The 25,838-nt window shown below is 39.4% G+C and overlaps 1 protein-coding gene across 14 annotated transcripts in view; it reads right to left on the reverse strand.

Annotated features, from left to right (window-relative positions):
- Window positions 1-25,838, reverse strand: part of ZNF567 (zinc finger protein 567) — a 64,494-nt gene that overhangs the window by 11,718 nt on the left and 26,938 nt on the right. For 3 of the 14 annotated variants that reach the window (XR_013959191.1, XM_080644543.1, XM_080644542.1), the window contains 2 exons: window positions 14,171-14,255; window positions 13,816-13,902 (listed from right to left, as the gene is read on the reverse strand). Coding sequence is in view for 13 of the 14 variants with exons in the window: in XM_080644543.1 (XP_080500669.1) it covers window positions 13,816-13,902; window positions 14,171-14,255 (172 nt within the window). In the remaining variant the exon portion in view is untranslated. Of the gene's footprint in view, window positions 1-9,019; window positions 11,612-13,815; window positions 13,903-14,170; window positions 14,298-23,367; window positions 23,413-25,838 lie in introns of those variants that run through there. The other 11 variants (XM_080644540.1, XM_080644539.1, XM_080644541.1 and 8 more) reach the window with 6 other exon arrangements.

Consider the following 25,838-nt stretch of genomic DNA (forward strand, 5'->3'; position numbering starts at 1 on the left):
TTATTCTAGATGAATTTTTGGAGAGTTCTTTCTAGGTCTGTGAAATATGCCGTTGGTATTTTAATGGGGAGTGCATTGAATCTATAGATTGCTTTGGGTAATATGGACATTTTAATGATGTTGATTCTACTGATCCATGAACATGGTATGTTCTTCCATCTGTTTATGTCTTCCTCTATCTCTTTTTTCAGTGTCCTATAGTTTTCCATGTATAGGTTTTTACCTCCTTAGTTTAGTTTATTCCTAGGTATCTTAATTTTTTTGGTATGATGGTAAATGGGATTGCTTTTTTAGTCTCTCTTTCTGTAAGTTCACTATGGGTATATAGAAATGCCATATATTTCTTGGCGTTCATTTTGTATCCTGCTACATTGCCGAATTCATTTAAGTCTAATAGTTTTTGATGGAATCTTTCAGGTTTTTTTATGTACAATATCATGTCATATGCAAATAAGGACAGCTTTACTTCTCCTTTTCCAATGGATGCCTTTTATTTCTTCTTCTTGTCTAATTGCAATAGCTAATACTTCCAGTACTATGTCAAACAGGGGTGGTGAGAGTGGGCATCCCTGTCTTGTTCCTGTTCTTAGGGGAAATGGGTGTTTTTTTTGCCCATTGAGTATGATGTTAGCTGTGGGTTTATTATATATGGCCTTTATTATGTTGAGGTTTGATCCTTCTATTCCCACCTTGTTGAGAGTTTTTATCAAGAAACGGTGTTGGATTTTGTCAAATGCTTTTTCTGCATCAATTGGTATGACTATGTGATTTTTATCTCTCAATTTGTTTATGTGATGTATCACATTTATTGATTTGCGAATATTGTACCATCCTTGCATCCCCGGGATAAATCTTACTTGGTCATGGTATATGACCTTTCTGATGTACTGCTGGATCCGATTTGCTAGAATTTTGTGGAGGATTTTAGCATCTATGTTCATGAGGGATATTGGCCTGTAATTCTCTTTCCTTGTGTTGTCTTTATCTGGTTTTGGTATTAGGGTGATGCTGGTTTCATAGAAGGAGCTTGGAAGTGTTCCTTCCTCTTTTTTTTTAAAAATATAGTTTATTGATATTTTACAGAGAGAGGAAGGGAGAGGGATAGAGAGCTAGAAACATCGATGAGAGAGAAACATCAATCAGCTGCCTCCTGCACACCTCCCACTGGGGATGTGCCCACAACCAAGGTACATGCCCTTGACCGGAATCGAACCTGGGACCCTTTAGTCCACAGGCCGACGCTCTATCCACTGAGCCAAACCGGTTTCGGCTGTTCCTTCCTCTTGAATTTTTTGGAATAGTCTGAGGAGGATAGGTTTTAGTTCTTCCTTGAATGTTTGGTAAAACTCCCCTGTGAAGCCATCTGGCCCCGAGCTTTTGTTTGCTGGAAGCTTTTTGATGACTGCTTTAAATTTCTTCCATAGTTATTGGCCTATTGAGATGTTTAGATTCTTCCTGATTGAGTTTTGGAAGGTTATATTTTTCTAGGAATATGTCCATTTCATCCATGTTGTCCAGTTTGTTGGAATAGAGTTGTTCATATTATTTTTTAACAATCCTTTGTATTTCGGTGGGGTCTGTTGTTATTTCACCTGTTTCATTTCTGATTTTATTTGGGTACTCTCTCTTTGCTTCTTGGTGAGCCTGGCTAGAAGTTCATCAATCTTGTTTACCCTTTCAAAAGCCAGCTCTTGGTTTTGTTGATCTTTTGTATTGTTTTTTTGGACTCTATGTCGTTTATCTCTGCTCTGATTTTATTATTCCCTTCCTTCTGCTTCCACTGGGCTTTTCTTGTTGCTCTCTTTCTAACTGTTTGAATTGTAGGGTTAGGTAATTTATTACCATTGTTTCTTGTTTTTTTGTAGTAGGCTTATAGAGCTATGAACTTCCCTCTCAAGACTGCTTTCGCTGTGTCCCATAGATTTTGGATTGTTGTGTTTTTATTGTCATTTGTTGCCATGATGTTTTTTATTTCTTCCTTGTTCTCTCTGGTAACATAGTTATTGTTTAATAGCATGCTGTTTAGTCTCCATGTATTTGATTTTTTTGGATTGTTTTTATTGTAGTTGATTTCCAGTTTTATGCCACTGTGATCTGAGAAGATGCTTGATATGATTTCTATCTTCTTGAATTTGAAAAGACTTTGCCTGTGCCCCAATATATGGTCTGTCTTTGAAAATGTCCCATGTGCACTTGAGAAGAATGTATATTCTGTGGCTTTGGGTGAAATGTTCTGAAGATGTCAATTAATTCCATCGGGTCTAGTGAGTCATTTAGGATTGATATTTCTTTGCTGATTTTTTTGTTTAGAGGATTTGTCCAATGGTGATAGTGGGGTATTAAAGTCTCCTACTATGATTGTATTGCTGTCAATCTCTCCCTTGATATCCTCCAGGAGTTTTTTTTTATGTATTTGGGTGCTCCTGTATTGGGTGCGTATATGTTTAGCAGAGTTATTTCTTCTTGTTGAATTGCTCCCTTTAGTATTATGAAGTGGCCTTCCTTATCTCTTGTTATGTCCTTCACTTTGAGATCTAATTTGTCAGATATAAGTATTGCTACCCCAGCTTATTTTTTCATTTCCATTCGCCTGAAAAACCTTTTTCCATCCCTTCACCCTCAGTCTGTGTGCGTCTTTTTTTTCTGAGGTGGGTTTCCTATAGACAGCAGATATATGGGTCGCGTTTTCTTATCCAATCCGTTACTCCTATGTCTTTTGATTGGGGCATTTAATCCGTTTACATTTAAAGTTTTCATTGATAGACTTATTTGTCGCCATTTTTATTCTTTACCCCTGTGTTCCTCCTTTGCTTCCTATTTATTTATTTATTTATTTGTTTGTTTGTTTTTCTTTTTTTTTTTACAGCAGACCCTTTAGCATTTCTTGCATTGCTGGTTTGGTGGTAATAAATTCCCTTAGTGCTTTTTTGTCTGATTTCACCTTCAATTTTGATTGGTAGCCTTGCTGGGTACAGTATTCTTGGATTCTGACCCTTTCTTTGTATGACTTGGTATATTACATTTCATTCCCTTCTGGCCTGATGAGTTTCTGTTGAACAATCAGTTGCTATTCTGATGGGGGTTCCTTTGTAGGTAACTTTCTGTCACTCTCTGGCCACTTTTAAGATTCTTACTTTGTTGTTGGTGTTTGCCAATTATGTTCCTTGGCGTCGGTCTTTTGGGGTTCATTTTGCTTGGGACTCTGTGAGCTTCTTGGATTTGTGTGTGGTTTTTCTTCCCTATATCACGGAAGTTTTCTGTCATTATTTCTTCAAACAGGTTTTCTATTCCTTGCTCAGTTTCCTCTCCTTCTGGAACCCATATTATGCGGATGTTGTTTTGTTTCATGTTGTCCCAAAATTCCCTTAGCCTCTTCTCCTGCTTTTTAATTTTTTTTCTATAAGCTGCTCTACTTGGGTATTTTTTCCTACCTTGTCTTCTAGCTCACTGATGCGGTCCTCTGCTTCTTCTAGTCTACTCTTGATGCTTTCTATTGAGTTCTTTACAGCAGCGATGTCATTTTTCATTTGTTCTTGGTTCTTCATTTCCTCTTGGTTCTTACATATATTGTTGAATTTGTCTTCCATTCTTTTCAGCCACCTTATGACCATTTCTCTGAATTCTTTCTGACAGGTTGCTTGCCTCCATTTCGTTTACTTCCTTTTCTGGTGATGCCTGCTTTTCTTTCATATGCGGGCTGTTTCTTTGTCTCCCCATGGTCTCTCTTCTCCAGGTGTCTGGTTATGTATTTCTCTCTCTCCTGCGTTGATTTAAAGGCACAAAATACAACACAACCAGGTACAACACAGAAGGCACTGAACAGAAATGTATTCACTCTTTTAATAACCCCAAATAAAGGTGACCAGCAGAGAAAGGCAAATTAGAGGATAGGAGAGAAAGAAGAAGAGGAAAAAAAAAAAGGAGTGCAAAAATGAAATTTGGAAAAGGAAAAGAAAAGTAAGAGAGAAAAGAAACAGCATAAGAAAGAAGAGGGGAACAAACTATCTACATGGGGAGAAAACTCCAATAGAACAGCTACTAATCCCAACAAATGTCAGCAACAAGTACCTAGAGATGAATACAAACTACAAACAACAACTAATATCAAGTAAGGTGAGGGAAAACAGAAGCAAAAAACAAAGAAAAACAATACAAACAAAAGAAAGAATAAGCAAAACAATCTCACAAACAAGCATAAAAATCAATATAATCAACATTCAAGCAAATGACAACAAAAGGACAGAGAGAAAAACAATTTTTTGGATAGTGAAGACAGAGAGAGGTGTGTATGAACTTGGAGCAGGGGATTGGAAATTAGATATATAAGTAGGGTGAAATTTTAACGGGGTAAAAAGAAAGAATAGGGAAAACCTAAAGCAGCAAAAGGGTAAGAGAAACAGGACAACAAAAGGTGAAAAGTTAGGAAGAGTGTGATGGCATAAAGGTAAAGTTGAGATAGAGTAAAATGACGCTAAAGGAAAGATGAAAATAGAATGTAGAACACTAATCCCAAAGTAAAATAAAGAAAAAATGAAATGTCACTTTAAAAAAAATGGTGAAATAGTAGTAATAATACTGATTGAAAATAAAAATGTAATAATTAAAAAGGTAAAATCAAGTGAGGAAAAAAGGAAAAAAATTAGTTTCTTAAGTAAAAGATGAAAAAAATAAAAAAATAAAAATAAAAATGTGCAGTAGTGAAGGTCATTGACTTCCTCTAATGTTCTGTTTGGCATGCCTGCTTCCTAGTCAGGACCGATTGCAGTTTCCTGTGTTCCACTGCTCCTCAGTGTTGTAAGCCAGTCCTGATTTTTAAGTAGGCAGTGTGTCTTAATTTCTTGTATTCCTTTATTTGTGATTACACAAGCATCAATTTGTGATTCAACCCCCTGGTGGCAGTGTTTCTGGATTGAACTCCAGGTCTATAGGTCCTCTCTAGCCAGTGCTCTGGACCGGAGGGCCGGAACAAAAGCATGGATGAAGTGTTTGTGTGAACTAATATAAATTCAAAGTAAAGGAGCGGAGGGGAGAGCAAGAGAACCAGATAGAACAGCCGGATCCGGCCTGTGGGCCGTAGTTTGCCCATGGCTGGCTTAGATCCTGCTTTCCCTGTGGCACTCAATACCGGTTTGTGGGAGTGGGTTGCCCCAGAGCTGGTTCTCTGATGGTTATTTCCCGCTCTGATTCCCAGGTTCCAGAAAAACAACTTTACCCTGCAGTCTCTTAGGGTGTCCCCAATTGGGTGATCCTATGTATTGGGCTTAGTAATTAGAAGCAAGGATTTAAAGAGGAAAAAAAAAAAAAAAGAGCCAGCGTAAGTGTGCGAACTCCAGGGCTGTGCGCAAGTCTGTGCAGTCTTTTTTTCCCCTTGGGTCTAAGCAGCCAGCACACTTTTAAAATCTGTAGGCTGTCCTTTTGCGTCAGATCAAAATGGGTTGCTTTTTAGAGATCCCTTCTGTTAGCAGCTCTGAGGACCGCCTTCCACTTTCACGGATCACGCCAGCCCCAACAGGCACGGATTTTTCTAGGCACAGACTTCCTCTGGTCCTCCAGCTCCCGCAGTGCGCACGTTTCTCTCTCCTGCCGGGACCAGAGCCTTCACCTTATCCCAGGCGAAACCTGACCTTTCCATGGTGGAGTGTAGAGCTCCTCCGAATCTGCGTGTTTTTGCCAATTGGGGACCAGTGTTCTGGGGTTTGCAGCTGTTCAGTGAGTGCCGTAGTTATAGATTTTCAGGCTTCCGATAACATCCACTTTCCCCTTCTAGATGGCGTGGTCTCCGCGTCCGAGCCGGTCGCTCTGGTAGGGAACCCAGCAGCAGTGGGGCTGCCCGGCCAGGGGAGCACCGTCCAGCAGTCCCCCACTGTCTCCTGGAGTATAGCTGTCCCTCAACTCACCAACAAATACTCCCCATGCGATCCCCAGCTGTTCTTTCTATCTGCTTTGGGACAAGGCTCGGAACACGTCTGTCTATTCCGCCGGCATTTTTTTCCTATATATTATTTTCATATACATTTTACTAATTTTCTTTCATCTCTGACCCTTCTATTATAGAGAAAGGGCAAATAGCAATATTAACGTATTTCCTATAATTAATTCCCTTTTAATGTGCACGAATTTCATGCACTGGGCCACTAGTCAATTATAAACAATAATCCATTACAAATCCAATGGGAGGTATGGACCCTGGCACATATGCATTCCCTTTGCCTTGTCAATCATTTGTATCTGAGTTATACTAGTAAGAAAAAAGTACTGTATTAGGAGTCTGTTAGTGAAATGTGCTGGGTCATTTGTCTGTTTTGATCCTACAACCCTATAAATGCCCCTATAATAAATTCATTATATTTTTTGGAGTTGCCATTTCCTGGTACCAAAATGTGTATTAGTTTTCTGTGGCTGCCATAACAAATCACAAGTTTAGTAGTTAAAACTGCCAACTGTAGTGTATTTTTTTAAAAAAATAATAGTATGTATTTTAAAAAGTGGTATATATTTATAAAGTTAAATTTGACATACTTAGTTTTAAATGGAAAAGCTAAAAATTAAAACAGAAAAATCAAAGAACAATTTGCCACTTCTTTGAATTTTTGCAGGAACACTTCAAGTAGGACAATTGTTAAAAATATGTATTTGTATTGGTTGTAGAGAGGAAGGGAGAGGGAGAGAGAAACATCAGTGATGAGAGAGAATCATTGATTGGCTGCCTCCTGCATGCTCCTCTCTGCGGATGGAGCCTGCAACCCCGGCATGTGCCCCTGAACAGAATCAAACCCAGGACCCTTCATGCTGCAGGCTGACACTCTATCCACTGAGCTAACATTTTCTTTAGAAACCCCTTCAGCCAAATATCCAAGTTCTTCACTTACAACCAGGTAGGGCTAGGATAACTTTTTATGGTCAGCCTTTTGCAGAATGTCTTTTCATTGCTCCTCCTTATCTCAGCCAAATGAGATAAAATATATGTAAGTTTCAGAGATTTGCATGAGGATAGTTTAATGTAGAATTTGGGAAATAATGGAAATATAAAATGTAAAAATAAGTTTAGGATATTTCCCATCTGCCCTAGGATGTGACTGGCTTGAGTTTTAAACATTTTTATTAGAATGAATATAGTAGCAATATGTTTCTTTTAATAATACCCTATCTCTTTCCTTCCTGAAAGTGCTATATATTTTGGTGGGTATAGCAACTATGACAGGAGAGTAAAAATTAAGATCTTGGGAAATAGTCAAGATATGGAGAGATAAATATGCTATGTAACAGCATAAATATGGAGAGATATGATTAATGATTACTATGCAAATACTTTTATAACTTCCTATATTAACAGCTCTGTTAGGTAAGAAAAAAGCCTAATCATCTGTCAGTCTATAACTGTACCTTTAAGTTGAGTAATTTAAAAACTGTCCATTAGTACACCATACTTTCTAGTACCTCATACACAAGACCTACAAAACATGAATATAATGTCCTACCTATAAAAATAAAGTAGCAAAAACAAGGAAGAGTAGACTGTCCAAGAAAATGTGACTCACACATTTCCAATACCTTTCATGGTTTGAGGCTAGAACAAACAGATGCAATTATATCACACCTCCCACTTACTACATACCAGAAAACAGAGAAGGCTTGCGCCCCTGATCATGCATACAATTGTTTTGTTAGTTACCACTGATAATACCATTCACCTACAAATAGATTTATTTAAATGAAATAATTCCTAGGTTTTCATAGTTCTGAATATAGGACCTGTATCTTAACTACTTGCAGTTATTTTATATTTTCTTCTGGTTTGTACTCTTAAGCATGATTCCATTTACTACCCACTGGCAATTGTTAACCCTTTCTATAGGCCAGAGGGCTTATTAAACATTTTTTTGCCAGATAATTAAGCTACCAACTATGTTCCTGCTAACTTAGATCTGGTTTACAGTTCTACCCATTTGAGAAAAAAACTTCATGACTATTTTAATTTCTACAAAATTTTATTACACAATAATTGTATGTAGTAAATATAGGTTAAAAATAACCTCCTCAAGAAGGGCATTTAGTAACATGATTCAAGTTGCTGCTGAGCTTACTGTTTTCACAAAGATGTATAGATGCTACTGTCTTAGCAGATTTCTAATTCTCAAACATCAAAACCTCTTCAGTGAGTTTTCATTTGGAATTTCCAGAGACCCACATGTTCTGCAAGATAAATCAAGGTATAAAAAGCTTATTTTATACTAGAGGCCCGGTGCACGAAATTCGTGCATGGGTGTGTGTGTCCCTCAGCCCAGCCTGCATCCTCTTAAATCTGGGACATCTCTCTCCCAATCCAGGACGGCTGGCTCCCAACTGCTCGCCTGCCTGCCTTCCTGATTGCCCCTAAACCACTTCTGCCTGCCAGCCTGATCACCCCCTAACCACTCCCCTGCCAGCCTGATTGATGCTTAACTGCTCCCCTGCCAGCCTAATTGCCCCTAACTGCCCTCCCCTGAAGGCCTGGTCACTCCTAACTGCCCTCCCCTGCAGGCCTGGGTCCCACCCCCAATTGCCCTTCCCTGCAGGCCTGGCCCCTCCCAACTGCCCTCACTGCTGGCTTGATGACCCAGAACTGCCCTCCCTTGCAGGCCTGGTCCCTCCCAACTGCCGTCCCCTGCTGGCCCTCTTGTGGCGGCCATCTTCTGTCCACATGGGGGCAGCCATCTTGTGTGTTGGAGTGATGGTCAATTTGCATATTATTAGATAGGATAGACATTATATTATATATAGCATTACTTATACATATTTACTGTAACTGTGTCTTCTGTAATAACTATACTCCAAAATTTTACTCACCTATGTTCCTTCTTAACCTCCCTATCTCTAGTATGAATTCTTTGATGTTGGATTAGGTGTAAACTATGCCTAAAATTACTCCTTTAATCATGACAACTATAGGATTCCCTCCAAAAGCATTGTGTAAGGTTTCATCCACAACTAAAGCTCTTTCTACATTAATGACATTCATATATTCATGACTAACATTCTCACAATTATGACATAAGAATTTTATTTAATAGGAATTCTCCAGTTGAATGATTGCTAAAGACCTTTCTCCACATTGATTACAATCAGAGCTGTTACTTTCCAAAGTGAATCATTTCATGTTGAGAAGGGTCTGAGATGTTTGACAGTGTCTATCATAAACTGAAAAACTGACATATCCCCTTGGATGGAGTAATTCCAGTCTTAATGTAAAATCAACAGAAATACCTACACACATGCACAAAGAAATATACAAGAATACTTACAATAGTAACTTTATTATAACACAAAATTATAAAAAATACAAATAACCATCAAGAGGATAAACAGCAGGATATTCTTAAAGTGGAATACTATACAAAATGAATATGAAAACACTACTGCCACATACAATAATGTATGTATCTTCAGAATGTTGAGTGAAAAAAGACACAAAAGAATTCCTGATGCATGATAAAATTAAGTAAAGACATGCAAAAACTATTTCATGATGTTATAAGCCAGGGAAGTGATAATCTTTGGGTAAGTAATAACTACGGGGTTTTTCCTACCGAATGCAATGAGAAATATAGTTCATATTTCATTTCTCTTATGGAAACTAATGCTTATAACCATTTAAAAATCTTGCCTCTCTATGTATAAATTTTTAAAAAGTAAATGGAGTCAGCAGAACTTAAAACAAAAATTAGATTCACTGCTGATAGAGTTCAGTAACAATGATCACACCTATTTTGATGCCAGTAAGCAGTAAAAAAAGTTATGCTGTATGATACTTTAAATTAATAACATCTGTGGTTAAAATGACATTAGCATGATTTTAAAAACTAAAGTTTTACAATAACTTGGGAAGGAAGGCTTCCCAAAGAAATCATATTTTATTGCATGTCCATTTTTTCACCCTTGTGAGTTCTCTGATGGACAATGAGGTTTCTCTTATAACTAAAGGACTTACCACACTCATTACAAATATAGGGTTTCTCCCCTGTGTGAGTTCTCTGATGTACAATGAGATTTGTCTTCTGGCGGAAGCACTTTTCACATTCATTGCATTTGTATGGTTTCTCTCCTGTATGAGTTCTTTGATGATGAATGAGATAGGACTTCCTGCTAAAGGCTTTCCCACACTGAGAACATTCATAGGATTTCTGACCTGTATGTATTTTGTGATGTACAGTGAGGGTTGCTTTCTGGCGAAAGGACTTCCCACATTCATTACAAATATAGGGTTTTTCCCCTGTATGGATTCTCTGATGTAGATTAAGATTTGTCTTCTGACTGAAGGATTTCCCACATTCATTACATTCATATGGTTTCTCTCCTGTGTGAGTTCTGTGATGATCAATGAGGTATGACTTCATTCTAAAGGCCTTCCCACAGTGAGGGCATTCATAAGATTTTTCCCCAGTATGTGTTCTCTGATGTGATACAAGGGTTGTCTTCTGGCGGAAAGACTTACCACATTCATTACAAATATAGGGTTTCTCCTTATTATGAGTTTTCTCATGAAGAGCAAGAGTTGTCTTCTGGGAAAAGGATTTCCCACATTCATTACAAATATAAGGCTTTTCCCCTGTATGCGTTCTCTGATGTACAGTAAGGTTTGCCTTCTGGTGAAATGACTTCCCACATTCAACACAAATATAAGGCTTCTCTCCTGTATGAATTCTCTGATGTAGAGAGAGAGTTGTCTTCTGGCGGAAAGACTTCCCACAGTCATTACACTCATATGGTTTCTCTCCTGTATGAGTTCTCTGATGACGGATGAGATGTGACTTCAATCTGAAGGCATTCCTACACTGTAGACATTCGTATGATTTCTCCCCTGTATGTGTTCTCTGATGATCAGTGAGGGCTGTCTTTAGACGAAAGCACTTACCACATTCATTACAAACAAAGGGTTTCTCTCCTGTGTGTGTTCTCTGATGATCAGTGAGATATGACTTTCTTCTAAATGAACTTCCACACTGATGACATTGATAGGGTTTTTCCTCTGTGTGAATTCCATGATGCAGAATCAATACTGACTTCCTGCAGAAGGACTTTCCACATTCAGTGCAAATATGTTTTTTTCCAATATTGGTTGCTCTTCTCCTTTTATTATATTCAGATGTGTTTTCTTTTATGTATGTTCTCTGATATGTAAGTAAGCTTCCTCTTTTAAGCAATAATTTCTCGCAGTCATTATATCCAAATGACTGAGCTGGAGTTTCCATCTTATGATATTGCATACAAACTTCATTATGACTGATAGCCCTACCATTCTGATTATGGCATTTGACTCCATAGTGAGCTGTCTCTGATTTAGCACTAAAGAGTGACTTCTCATATCCATCATACTCACTATACCTCTTTCTTGCAGGACTTATATTACTGATGATTAATTCTGATACATTTTTAAAAATCTTTCCATGATGGTTATATTCAGGAATTAGATTTTTTGAATTTATAGGGTTTTTGCTTAAAGTAAATGTGTTGTCATATGCATTATTGTTCTCCTTATTCAGTTTTTTGTGACTGATGAATACAACTGATCTAGAATACTTATGTTGGTGTTCCTTGAATTTCACTAAAATGTCTTCAGCTTTCCAGTTTTTTTCTAGAAAAGAATATAATTAATAATAACTTATGAATGTTCACACATTTGCTATGAAAAAGAATTGAACTAGGGTCTATTATGTGAGGTGAAAGAAGACCTCAGACAAATTACTGCATGGGACACAAAAGCTAAATAAAACATCTGCTTCAGTGTAGAAAAGAATAAAAAAATAAGCAATGAATGCTAATAACTTTTCCACTTTGCACTAGAACCTCATAAAGTTGACCAAACATAAGAAGCAGTGAAGAGAAGACAAAAATGGTGGAAGAGGAATTGATGTTTTGCTAGGTAGATTCATAGGCAATAAAGTGAAACTATCAAGGGCATTGAGCTTTAAGTAGGATGGACAAGATTAGTAGAAAAGCTTATTCATGGAAAATATTAGAAAAAGGATTACTTAGGGAGAACACAGATCAGAGGCTATACTTTTATTTATCACTTTTGGATTTCAAGGTAAAACACTTCCAGTTGTTCTACCACTCCTGTCCTTGTAGCCATCAATAGTTAATTAATAATTCTAAGCATCAATTAATTTCCTGGTGTTTAGAAAAACTACCCTATAGTCTAGGTCTAATTCTCCATATAGCTAAGAATCATTTTCTCTTCTGAAAAAAAAAAAAACACAAAAAAAACTAAGAGAACACAACAGGAAATTTAAAACAGACTAGGGTTATACTCACTGGTGTATTCAGATTGCTGTTACTACCAATTCTTTCAGAAATGTTCAATAAAAAAAACAACTCTCATAACCATCCATTATAAAAATTCCTCTTTTTAATTGCTGACTTACTTTTTCAGGTTTAAAGAAAGACTGTTCAAGTCTTTCCCCAATTTACAGTAACATTCCCAACTCCAGATGAGATTGTTCATTCTGGTTCTAGGTTGTTCTTTAACTTTTACCTTCATTTCTCTTATAAGGTTAGAGCTATATTTGATTTCTGTTACTTTGCAATCATCCAAATCTAGTGGGGCAATGCTAAACCAAGGCTCAAAAATATTTTTCTGCCTTGAGTCCATTACCATCAATACTAACATACAAGGAATTTATTCTGTAAATAAAACTTTACATCCCTTATAATCACTCTTTATATTCAACCAAGTTTTAAGGGTTGTTCCTATATCTGACAAATCTCAGCCATAAAAAGTTTACATTGATTTTATGTGTCTTAGGTAATGTTTGGTAGAAATAAAATATTTCAGTCAGAATGTATACTGCCATGGCCTAAAGAGGTATATCCTGAAAGGAACTTGTAAGTACAGGCAGTTCTCAGGTTATATCGGACTCAATGTACGTTGTTTCGTGGTTATGTCGCCATCTCCCATTTATTTATAAAAAAGAAAGTTCCGTCATTTTGACGTATGTATATGTGTGCTTTATGTTTTTTATTATTTATTTACCACAAGTAAAGGTCAGGAATTGTTATCTTTCTTTTAATTTTTTTTACTGTTTCACTTCATTACTGCTGTGTATGTGCTCCATGTGAGTGACGTAGGTGCTTATGTAGTTGGGTTCCGACTTACGACGAAAATCGCGTTATGTCGCACTGTAGGAACGGATCTCTGAGTAACCTGAGGACCTACTGTACATGCTTTCTGAATGAGGGAAACAAGATATCTCCCCTGTATAGCTCCACAAACAGTTCATGAAGCAAGTACTAAATACCTAACATGTTATATACTACAGCAAAGTCTGAAACAAGGGATCTTATCTTTGAGGGAAAGAATTCTTAAGCATCAACCATGTATAATCAGATATTACACTATATAATCATATCCAACTACTATATATGTCATAATTCATAAGTAGCAAGGGAATTCACAGAAAAAAACACAACAGTGGATATGAGTAGTAGTCAAGCAATAATTCATGGAGAAGAAATCTCATGACTGAACCATAAGATACACAGTTTGTGAAAAGTGAGAATACAACACAATGAAACACACAGATATGACAAATCCTACATTGTTGGAAAAAAGTTAATAGAGTGGATTAAGTGGAAATTAGGAAGTGTTTCCAAGAGAGAAATAAATTTGAAAAGAACAGATTAAGACTTATTATGTTAGTCCTTGAATAATTAAGAATTTCAATTTCATATAAAAAACAAATAATAAGTAACAAGTGATAGATATCTTGTCACCAACTTCATAACTATTTAAACATTTCTTTTCCACTAGTTTCATCTGCCTGAGAGTCAGAAACTCACCTAAGTAGGTCTGACCTGTCAATGATGTCCATGGCTCTTCTCCTCGTTCCAACTTCAGGATCACATCAGGCTTGGTCATGTGACACCCTGATAAGGAAAGATTTGGATTAAGTTGCTTAAGGTTCAATATACTTGAAAAAACTAGTAAAATTTTTTTCAATACTGCATATTAAGATACACCTTTGTGTAACAGTAAACTTAACACCTTGTACTGTGCAAGTGAAAGATACAATCATTCTTTCTACTGACCACAAAGGAATCATCACCTGTTATCCCTGAAATTCAAGATCACACATACTTTAGGCACTTTGAAAGAAAACACATGCTACTGAAAGTGTCAGAAATGTTTTCTTACCCACAGAAATGAGGTGGCAATAGTTTTCCAACATCACATCCATGTATAGCGTCTTCTGAGCAGGATCCAGGTGCTGCCATTCCTCCTGTGTGAAGTCCACAGTCACATCATTGAATGACACTAATCCCTGCAATGGATAGAAACTGTGATCACAACAAGTTGACTAGATATTAGGCACTAGTTTTGATCCTGTTTCTTTGTGGCATTCATAAGAAAACTTGTAAAGAAAGCCTATCATTTTTGTGATTTACATTGTGAGGAAAACAAAATCAAAGTATAAGTACCTGCCACCAAATTTATTTAATAACTCATTTTAAACTATTTACTGTGAAGTCACTTTGTACCCTAAAACTGCATTTGCTCACTGGGATGCCAAGACATACAAAACAGCTCAGCCAGTATGGCTCAGTGGTTGAGCATTGACCCATGAATCAATAGGACACTGGTTCGATTCCTGGTCAGGGCACATGCCCAGGTTGCGGGCTTTATCCCCAATAGGGGGTGTACAGGAGGCAGCCGATTGATGATGTTTCTCTCTTACTGATGTTTCTATCTATCGCTTTCCCTTCCTCTCTCTCTAAAAATCAATAAAAACATACTAAAAAGAAGACATACAAAACACTGTCCCTGCTTACAAGATGTTACAGCCTCAAAACTTGTAACATATACCTTCAAAAAAGTATATGTAAACACAAACCTGCAAGGTATTACAAGTAGTACAACGGAAGTATGTATAAGATGCAGTATGTCATAACAGCAGAACAATTTTCTCAGCCTTCAATGAAGAGGTTAACTTTTCCCCCTTCAAGATTACTGTAATGTGCAAGAAGAATATGGTTTTAAAATGTATGGGAGTGACTTCTGGCATGAAGTGATCATAGAGTGAATTGGCCAGGAAAACAATCTCTCAGATCATATATAATAAAAGACTGTTTGTTCGACCGTTTGACCAGGTGCTATGACACGCATTGACCACCTGGGGGCAGATGCTCCGACCAGTAGGTTAGCTTGCTGCTGGAGTCCGGCCGATTGGGATTGGGCAAGGCAGGCTGGACACGCCCTGGAGCCCTCCTACGGTCCCTCCCCAGCCAGCCAACTTCCTGAGGTCCCTCCCTGGCCTTCTCTTAAGGTAGAAAATCACAGAGTACTTCCTCAAAGGTGGTATAGAAGAGAACTGGATGGCAGACGAGCTGGAGATTTAGGAATAAATTCTGAAAGTAAGAGAACTATAGAACAGATGAGACCTAAAATCTGAGTCTAAACTTTGCCAGAACTCCAGATTGAGTTAAACTAAGCAATTGTTGTAGAGATCACAGAGGGCTTAGGAAAAGCAGACATAAAGATATCAGAAAAGAGTTTTAGAAAATAAAAGTGCTCCTAATGAGATTGAGATTTCTGTATTTTTGATTACCAGAATTCCACAACTTGCTGATAGCTCAAAGAAAAGAAAAAGTAACTCTTACAGGCTCAGGTTTTAAAAATTGAGGCTAACAAAACAGTAGGATAGTATAAAGGGTAAAACCCTGGGAAAAAGAAAACAGTAGAAAGTAAGCCCCCAAATCTATGTATAAGCACTCATCAATTCATTGCCTGAGAGCTAAAGAACATGAGGAGAAGGAGAACCTACCTCTCCTTAAGGGGCCAGGGTAAAAAGCTGTAGCTGGAGTTTAAAAAACTAAGCTAATATATGAACTGCTTCACACTTGAAGTGGAAATTGAGGGTGGGGGCCGGGGGGCACCGTAGGGCAGAATATGAAGCTTGAATCCAACTAAGTGAATCGTCTGCTAGAAAAAACACACAGTAATCATTAGAACCATAGATATAACTGATTTTGAATTACTATAACTAAGTATTCACAAAGTCCAAGTTTTTAGCAAAAATTACTGGGCATGCAAAGAAAACAAAACAAAAATAAAGGAAGAAGAAAATGACCCATATTCAGAAAAAGATAGTCAGAGTAACTAAGTAATTAGTGGGCCACTATGTTGTATTTTGCCCAAAAAGGCTTCAAAGTATCTGTCCTAAATGTTTCAAAGAAGTAATGGAAAACTTGGCATGGAGTGCCAGAATATAAACTATAAAATAGTACCAAATAAAATACTAGAATTAAAAGTACAATAACTCATATGAAAAATTCACTACATAGACTCAATAGCAGACTAGAAATAGAAAAAAGAATCAGCAACTTTGTAAACAGGTCAATAGAAAGTAAGCAATCTGAATAGAAAGAATAAAGAATAAGGAAAAATTAATAGAATCAGAGATCTGTGGGTCAATTTCAAAGTAACCCAATACAGATGTAATTAGTGTGCCAGAAAGAGAAAAAAAAAAGAGCTTGAAAAAATTTTAAGTAATAATAGCCTAACACATTCATTGTTAGCAAAAACTATAGCTTACATACCAAAAAAGCATAATGAATCTCAAAAGGACAAAAATAAAAAAAAACACACCCTGGAAAACCCTAATCAAATTGTTAAAAGTCAAAGATAACGTCAACCAATATTATTTTCAGCAAAATTACCTATTAAAAATAAAGACAACATAAAGCTCTTGTCAGATAAAATTTGAGAGAATTCATCACTAGCAATACTGAACCACGTAAAGGAAGTTTTTCAGATTAAAGATAAAAAATGTCACCCAATGTTAACTAAGATCTTTAGGAAGAAATGAAGAGGATGAAAAAATTTATATATGAAAGACTATAAATATTAATTTTTTTCCTTCTTTAAAAGACATGACTATGTTAAGCAGGTGTTGGTGAACATTTTCTGTTCTTTTAGCATTAAAGCAACCATAACAGTATGTAAAATGAATGAGCAAAGTTGTGTTTCAATAAAATTTCATGTATGGACACTAAATCTGAATTTCATAAAACTTTCATAGAACAGAAATATTTTACTTTTGCATTTTTCAAACATTTGTGAACTATAAAAACCATTCCTAACTCACAGTTTGTACAAAGGCAGATATCAGTTTGGATTTGGCTTGTGGGTTGTAGGTCGTTGATTTAAAATGAGCATTCGAAAACCATATTTTTTTTTTTACAAACATAAATATCCCATACATGTCAAAACCAAAACCAAAACAAACCCAAAAAACAAAAGATGGGGACGTCAGGAAACATATCTATAATGTTGTAAGATTGATGTATATTCCTTTAGAATTCAGTATTATCTCTAAGTAAATCATAATGAGTTAAAGATGCATGCTGTGCCTGGCAGGACTGGCTCAGTGGTTGAGCATCTATCTATGAACCACAGGGTCATGGGCTCAATCTCCAGTAGGGGATGTGCAAGAGGCAGGCGATCAATGATTCTCTCTCATCATTGATGTTTCTATCTTTCCCTCTCCCTTCCTCTCTGAAATAAAAAAATATTTAAAAAAAAGATGCATGTTGTATTCCTTAAAGCAATAACAAAATAATACAGCGGTAACTAAAATGTCAATAGATAAATAAAAATATATTATTAAAATGTATTTGACTGACACAAAATAAAAGAGAATTAGAAAAAGATGAACAAAAGCATGTTAGAAGGAACCTTAATGAATATTATGAAGTGTAAGACATCAATCAAAGGCTACATACTTTATCATTTCAAGTATAGAAGGCAAAGGGAAACTTATTGAGACAGTAAAAAGATTAGAGGATGCCAGAGATTAGAGGAGAGGAAGTGATGAATAGGTAGAGCACAGAAAATTTTTAGGACAGTAAAACTGTTCTGTATAATACTATAATGGTGGATATATGTCATCATACATTTCTCAAAATGTATAGAACACATAACACCAAGAATGAACACTAATGTAAACTATGAACTTTGGGGGATAATATGTCAGTGTGGGGTTCTTGACTGTAACAAAGGTACCACTCTGGTGGAAGATGTTGACAGTGGGAGAGATTATGCATGTGTGGGGTAAGGGGTAAATTGAGACTCTCTCCTCATTTGTACTGTGAACCTGAAACTCCCCTATAATATAAAGTCTATTAAATTGATTAAAAAAAACCCCAACAGATTAGGCACACAGAAAACAAATACCAAAACGGCAGCCCTAAATCCAACTATACCTTTAAATGTGTTAAATGTAAATGGACTAAACACTGCAATAAAAAGGCCAAAATTATTAGAATGTATAAAAAGTAACATTCAAATATGTTCAGTCTACAAGAGACATACTTTAAATAACACAGTCACAAATATACTATGAGAAAAAGGATGGAAAAACATATAAACAGTAACCATGGAAAAGCTGATTTGGCTATAGTAAAAAGTATATGATAAAAGTAAATAAACCATTATGTAGTAAAATATAACAATTACAAATGTATACATATGTGTACAGTTTCAAAATACATGAAATAAAAATTGGCAAAAGTACAATTAGACTTTAAAAAGTCCCAAATGAGATTCCAAGATGGTTGCAGAGAGGCTGGAAATGGCATCCACTTGCTCCCAGCCCCAAATCAGATTTACAGCTAAATTACAATTAACTTAAAAAACCACTTGAAGTATAGCTGATCTGTAATATTATAACCAAGGAGTACTGAAAAAGCCATAGAAACTGTTAAAAAGGGCAGAGATGGGGAAGGGGAGATTGCCCTCATGCAGGTGCAGGGGCGGCTGAGAAGCTGGAGGTATATATCACTGTTACAAAGCTTCCTCTCCCTAAGAGCATGGATCTCAACCCTACACAGGGATCCCTAACCCAGAACATAGATTGAATGAGGAGCCTGCATAGCATCAACAGTGAAAAAAATCAGTGGGAATTCTATCTGCCTGGGAGACTCTGACCCCACCATCTCAGTGAAGGAGCACTCCTATTGTTACAGCAAGAGTCTGGAGAGTTTGCTCTGGTCTCCAACTGCTGGAAAGCCCATGCTGTTGTAACTGGGTCCTGCAGAGGGGTCTGCTGGCTGAACCTGGCAGTGACTTTAAGAGGCCCTCTATTTTTGGGTGGAGATCCAAATAGTGACTAAACTGTGTGGCTTGGGAAAGAAGAACTGTCTCCCTCAACTTGTTGAGTTGCATGGCTGGCTCCAGTTCTGTTAGGTTCAGCAGCACAGGGGAATGGCACAGGGCTGGGATATTTGGCCTGTTCTGCTGGGTTCAGAGCCCAAGTGAAGCTGGAAATTTTGGCCCTGGCCTGCTGGGACCAACTTCACAGAGAGAGAGGAATGCTGCATAGGGCTGATTTTTGGCCCACTTCTGCTTGGTTAGGTGGTGAGGGGGTGCAGGAGAGTGATACCAGAGCTGGGATTTTCAGACTGTGTCTCCTGGGGAAGCTTCTGTCCAGGAGCCAGACAGGTAAGTGGTGGGCTCTGAGGCTGCTTTGCAGGGAGGAGGGCAGGTTCAGACTCCCCTGTGAGTTCAGCCTATGCCACCATGGGAAGGAGGAGTGCCATAACCCTCCTACTATCTGGCAAACAGAACCACCCCCAATGGTTGACTGTTTGGATGGTTACATGGACCACCCCCAATGGTTGACTGTTTGGATGAGCCCTGCCAATACCAGATACTCCACTGGGTACAGTTCGGTGGGGTGATGGGAGTATGGCTCAGAGTGAAGACATTCAAAGTGTGAGAGCCTCCGTGGCTATTGTTTCAGATCTGAGGAAAGTGACTGCCCCTTCCTGCAGGCTGGGCCAGCAACATCCTCAACAGGAGACTTTTGATTTAGCCCAGGGTGGCTGAACTTGCTCCTGCAGAGAAGGTTGGCTATACACAACCCTAAACTGTAGTGAGCCTTCCTAAGGGGGATTACAGTTGGAGACTACTTTCCCCTCATTGAGTGCCTGAATGCATGATCCCCAAGTAAGGCACCCACTACCTGTATCTTGGATAACCTTAGTTCATTTTACAGTTCCTCGTTGGAAGGCTTTGGAGGAAGACCAGGAAACCTCATGGGTGAGGTGGAGTAGCTGACAGGTGGAGAATGCCCTCAGTGAGCCTCAGTCCTGTCAAGATCTGCCACCAGCTGGAAGCTGGAAGGAACTGACCCTTTTTCACAGATTGACCCCTCCCATGTAAATACAGATCTAGTAGATGCAGACACAAACAATGAACAGTGTGATAGAGACAGGCAGCCCAAGGCCAGTTACACAGCACGTCTGACAGCAACCCGCACCTGAAGCCCACCCAAGAGCTAAATCCAACTATCCACACAAGTGGCACACCCTAAAGGGGATCCCGGTAGGCATCAGACCCTGCTGGAAACAAAACCTGCTTCAGGGGGCAACCCCTGTATAGCATCTCATACACGGTGATTGATGTTTACCCTTATATTCACCCAGCCTCTGAAAGGTTAACTCCAACCACAAAAGAGTCAATAGCAATCAAGCCTCAACTACAACAGGGGGTACACATAACCCACAAGAAACATTGCTGGAGTACAGAACTCAGGTCATCTGGAAGACGATGACACAGAGACCAATAAGACATCTTGAGATTGCACCTGCACAGCAGCCTGTACACATGGTCAAGGTTAAGCCTGAATATTGTTCCCACCCATGAATGGGCCAACAGCAGTCAAGACCCAATTACACCAGGAGAGCCCACATAATCCACAAAAGGGACATTCCTAGAGAACCCAGCTCAGGAGACCAAGGAGAGCACTCTACTGGTCCTAAGGGACACCTACTAATTAAGGCTACCTGATGAAGTTTGGAAGACATAGCAGTTCTATCTAATACATAGAAACAAATACAAAGAGGTAGCCAAAACAGAAAGACAAAGAAACAGGAATCTCCAGGAAAAGAGGTAAGTGAAACGGAGGTAAGCAATATATCAGAAAAAGAGTTCAGAGTAATGTTCATAATGATGCTGAAAAATCTTAGTGAGAACTATAACATCATGAAGAGACACAGAAACCATGAAAAATAACCAGTCAGAAACAAAGAATAACATATCTGACATAAAAAATACACTAGAAGGCTGGAACCGGTTTGGCTCAGTGGATAGAGCGTAGGCCTGTGGACTGAAGGGTCCCGGGTTCGATTTCGGTCAAGGGCATGTGACTTGGTTGCGGGCACATCCCCAGTGGGAGGTGTGCAGGAGGCGGCTGGTCGATGTTTCTCTCTCATCGATGTTTCTGACTATCTATCACTCTTCCTTCCTTTCTGTAAAAAATCAATAAAATATATTTAAGAAAAAAAAAATAATGAGGAAAACTGAAGGGAACTTTGGGACAACATGAAACATAACAACATCCACATCAGAGGGGTGCCAGAAGGAAAAGAAAGTGGCAAGGGACAGACAAACTCTGAAGAAATAATCCCTAACAGAAAACTTCCCTAATCTGGGGAAGGAAAAAGTCACACAAGTTCATATAACACAGAGCAGGCATCCTCAAACTGCGGCCTGCCGAGGACATTTATCCGGCCCGCCAGGTGCCGCTGCCTGTCCTGCTTAGCAGCCGACTCGTCCCGGGCCCACAGTGCGTATAGGAATTTGTTTATAGTTTTTTTTTAAAAAAACTATAGTCCAGCCCTCCAATGGTCTGAGGGACAGTGAACTGGCCCCCTGTTTAAAAAGTTTGAGGACCCCTGACACAGAGCTTCCCAATCAAAAGGAACCCAAAATGACAGACACCAAGATACATCATTCTTAAAATAGCAAAGGTTAAAGACACAGAATCTTAAAGGTAGCAAGAGAGAAACAATTAGTTACTTACAAGGGAATTCCCATAAGGCTGTTGGCTGATTTTTCAACAGAAATACTACAGGCCAGAAGGGAATGGCATGAAATATTCAAAGTAATGAAAAGCAAGGACCTGAAACCAAGACTACACTATCCAGCATGACCATCATTTAAAATTGAAGGTGAAATAAAGAACTTCCCACCAGACAAGAAAAACAAAACCAAAACCAAACTAAAGAAATTCATTACCACTGACCCAGCATTGCAAGAAATGTTAAAGGGACAACTTTCAGAAGTAGAAGGAATTGTATGTGTGTGTGTGTATATATATGTGTGTGTGTATATATATATATATATATACACACACACACATATATATACACACACACATACATACACACACACACACACACACACACACACACACACACTAGAGGCCCATATATATACTAGAGGCCCAGTGCATGAAATTCGTGCATGGGGGTGTGTGTCCCTCAGCCCAGCCTGCACCCTCTCCAATCTGGGATCCCTCTCACAATCCGGGACCACTGGCTCCTAACTGCTCACCTGCCTGCCTGATTGCCCCTAACTTCCCCCCTGCCAGCCTGATCACCCCTAAACGCCTCTGCCTGCCAGCTTGATTGCCCCTAACTGCGCCCCCTGCCGGCCTGGTTGCCCCAACTGCCCCTCCCACCGGCCTGGTCACCTCCAACTGCCCCCCCCCAGCCTGGTCGCCCCTCACTGCCCCCCTTTGCTGGCTTAGTTGCACCTAACTTCCCCCTCCCCCGCCAGCCTGGTTGCCCCTCACTGCCCCCTCTGCTGGCCTGGTCACCCCTCACTGCCCCCCCTGCTGGCTTGGTCACCTCACGCAGCCTGCTGGTCAGTTGTTTGGTCATCCCTCGCTAACCCCCCTACCGGCTAGTCGCCCCACACAGCCTGCTGGTCAGTCGTTTGGTCATCCCTTGCTAACCGCCCTGCCGGCCTGGTCACCCGATGCAGCCTGCTGGTCAGTCGTTTGGTCGTCCCTTGCTAACCCCCCTGCCGGCCTGGTGGCCCCACGTAGCCTGCTATTCGGTTGTTACTGTGAGGGCGCCGTGACCAATTTGCATATTACCCGTTTATTAGTATAGATACTCTTGGTGGACTTTCAGGGGTAGATTGACAGCAATATAGTCATACTAGGGAATTTTACCAACACACTGTTATCAATGAACTAAAGGCCTAGTGCACGAATTCATGCATGGGTGGGGTCCAGTGGGTCCACCCCGATGGGGGCCCATTGGGCAGGCTGGCTGTGGGGTCTAATGCTGGAAGCTATAGCTTTTCCCCAGCTGGATCTAATAATACTTTAAGGATGGCCAAAAGAAAACTCACAAAAGAACTGTTTTGCATTTCATGTGCCATGAGATGAAGTTGTTTATGTGTTGTTTGCAAACGTAAATCAAGATGGATGATGGCCCTTTAATGATTTCTGCATTCCTCCTAGGGCTCGGCCCTCAGTTTTCCAATATGATTTTCATGTCTGTTTGTTTAAAAGTTTTTCTGTTTTTGAATGTACCTACCCTTTGCTGTTGCTCCTGGCAGCCCATGGGTCCTCTTTGCTGCCCCTTTTAAAGAGAGATTGAAAGCTCACCTAATCTGCAAGGCACCGTAATTTCACAAAATCCCCACCCAGCCTCTCTACATTCTTTAGCAAAGGGCCGCCATCCTGTTAATGCTTAGGTCGCCTTATTGGCTAATTAGGAAGATCTCCTGGGGATGCAGTCGGTGGAGGGAGAATTCTACACCGTGGCTACAGTATTAGCAGAGCCCTCTGGAGACTCTGGTCAGGGACAGAAGGGACTCATAATTATTTTCTTGTGCTTTCACTAAGTACATGCACCAGGAAGCCAGGCAGTGATTTAGGGGTGTTGGGGTTAATTTGGAGCAGGATCAGCCAGGACAAGGGGCCACAGTGGTTTGCCGGCTGGCTCCACCCTGCTCGGAGGCGGGGTTGGTCCGGGCAAGGGGCCATGGGCAGTTTGCTCACTGGCCCTGGTCATTCTAGTCATTCCGCCATTTGGTCGCTGGGCTTTTACTATATAGGATAGATCTTTCAGGCAGAAATCAACAAGGAAACAGCAACTTTAAAAAACACACTAGATCAGATGGATTAATTGATATTTAAAGAACATTTTATTCCAAAGCAGAATTTATGTTCTTCTACAGTGCACATGAAAAATTCTAAAAGCTAGACCTCATGTTAGGACACACACACGACTCAATGAATTAAAGATTGAAATCTATCAAGCAAGTTCTCTGAACATAATGGCATGAAATTAGAAAACAACTAAAATAGAAGATAATAACATTCAAACACATGAAACCTAAATAGCATGTTATCTATATATATAAAAGGCTAACCTGCAAAGTGTCCCCTCAGGAATTCGACCGGGAGACCAGGAGTTCGATCACTCATTATGATGTGTGCTGACCATGCCAAAAAATGAAACTAGACCACCAACTTACACCATGTACAAGAAAAAAAGACTTAAATGTAAGTAATAAAACCTTAAGAATCCTAAAAGAAAACTTAGGCAGTAAAATCTCAGACATATTTTTGCCAATATGTCTCTGAGGGTGAGGGAAACACAGGAAAAAATAAAGAAATGGTACTAAATCAAATTAAAAAGCTGCACAGCAAAAGAAACTATTAACAAGCAAAAAGGGAACCCACCATATGGGAGAACATATTTGCCAATGATTCATCTGATAAGAGGTTAATCTCCAAATACATACATACATACATATATATATATATATATATATATATATATATATATGAAATTATACAAATGAAAACCAGAAAGGCAAACAATTCAATTAAAAAAATGGACAAAGGACTTGAATAAACACTTCTCCAAAGAGGACATATACCGTGTTTTCCCGAAAATAAAACATCCTCCGAAAATAAGACCGACTTACAGGTTTCCTTCTGAGTGAAATATAAGGCATCCCCCGAAAATAAGGCCCCAGGCTCTGTCTCAGAATGAAAATTAATTTACCGTAAACTGGTCGCTAGGGCCGCCCCGACTGGCATCTAGCAACCAGTGACGTTACGCGGAGTCCTGACGTCACTGCTGTGTGAAGGCGGAGCGGAGGTCAGAGTGAGCGGTGAGCGCGGGGCGGGAGAGAGGAGGAGACTTTTGCAGATGCGTGTAGAAGAACAGGAGGATTAGAGCGGACGGGATGCGGCGAAGGTGGTAAGTGCTGGTCTGTCTCTGGTGACACTACCTGATACTCGCGGCCGCCTTCATGATGACTGAAGGTTCTGAGTCAGTGGCAGACCCTGCTCCAGCCCAGATCCAGGCCCCAGCAAGCCCAGTGACAGTCCCCAGGCAGGCCCCAGGGGGTGAATGTCTGATAAAGGGGTAGGGGGGATGTCTGGTGAAGGTGTTCAGTGGCACAGGGGTGGGGGGAGGGGGATCACTTAAAATGACACAGGAGGATCAGAGGGGGCAATCAAAATGACACAGGAGGATCAGAGGGGACAATCAAAATGACACAGGAGGATCAAAAGGGGTTACTAAAATGGTAATCCCCCCTCTGATTCTCCTGTGCCATTTTGATTCCCCCCTCTGATCCCCCCTGTGTCATTTTGAGTGATCCCCCTCCCCCCACCTTGATACCCCAATTCCTTTTTTTTTTACCCCTATGGTAGAAATGAGTGCAAAAAGAAAAAGCTACTCCGTGGAGTGCAAGGAAGGAATCGTGGAAGACTCTTGGGGCCAAAATCTTACTGCTTTCTGCAAAGAGAAGATGTTGAGTATCCGATTGGTCCAAAAATGGCGAGCAGAGTATGGTAACCTCATTTAACAAGTGGACAAGGGAAATGCTAAAAAGCACAAGTGTGGATCAGATTGGCAACCATTATTTTCCAAGTTGGAAGACCTGATCTGTGAATGGGTTGTTGACAGGAGAGCAAAGGCTTTGGTTGTGAATAGGGCTCAGATTCAAGAATTTGCCCTTGCAATGGCACCACAGTTTGACATAG

Source organism: Plecotus auritus, assembly GCF_963455305.1.
Source record: "Plecotus auritus genome assembly, chromosome: 10".
NCBI lineage: Eukaryota > Metazoa > Chordata > Mammalia > Chiroptera > Vespertilionidae > Plecotus > Plecotus auritus.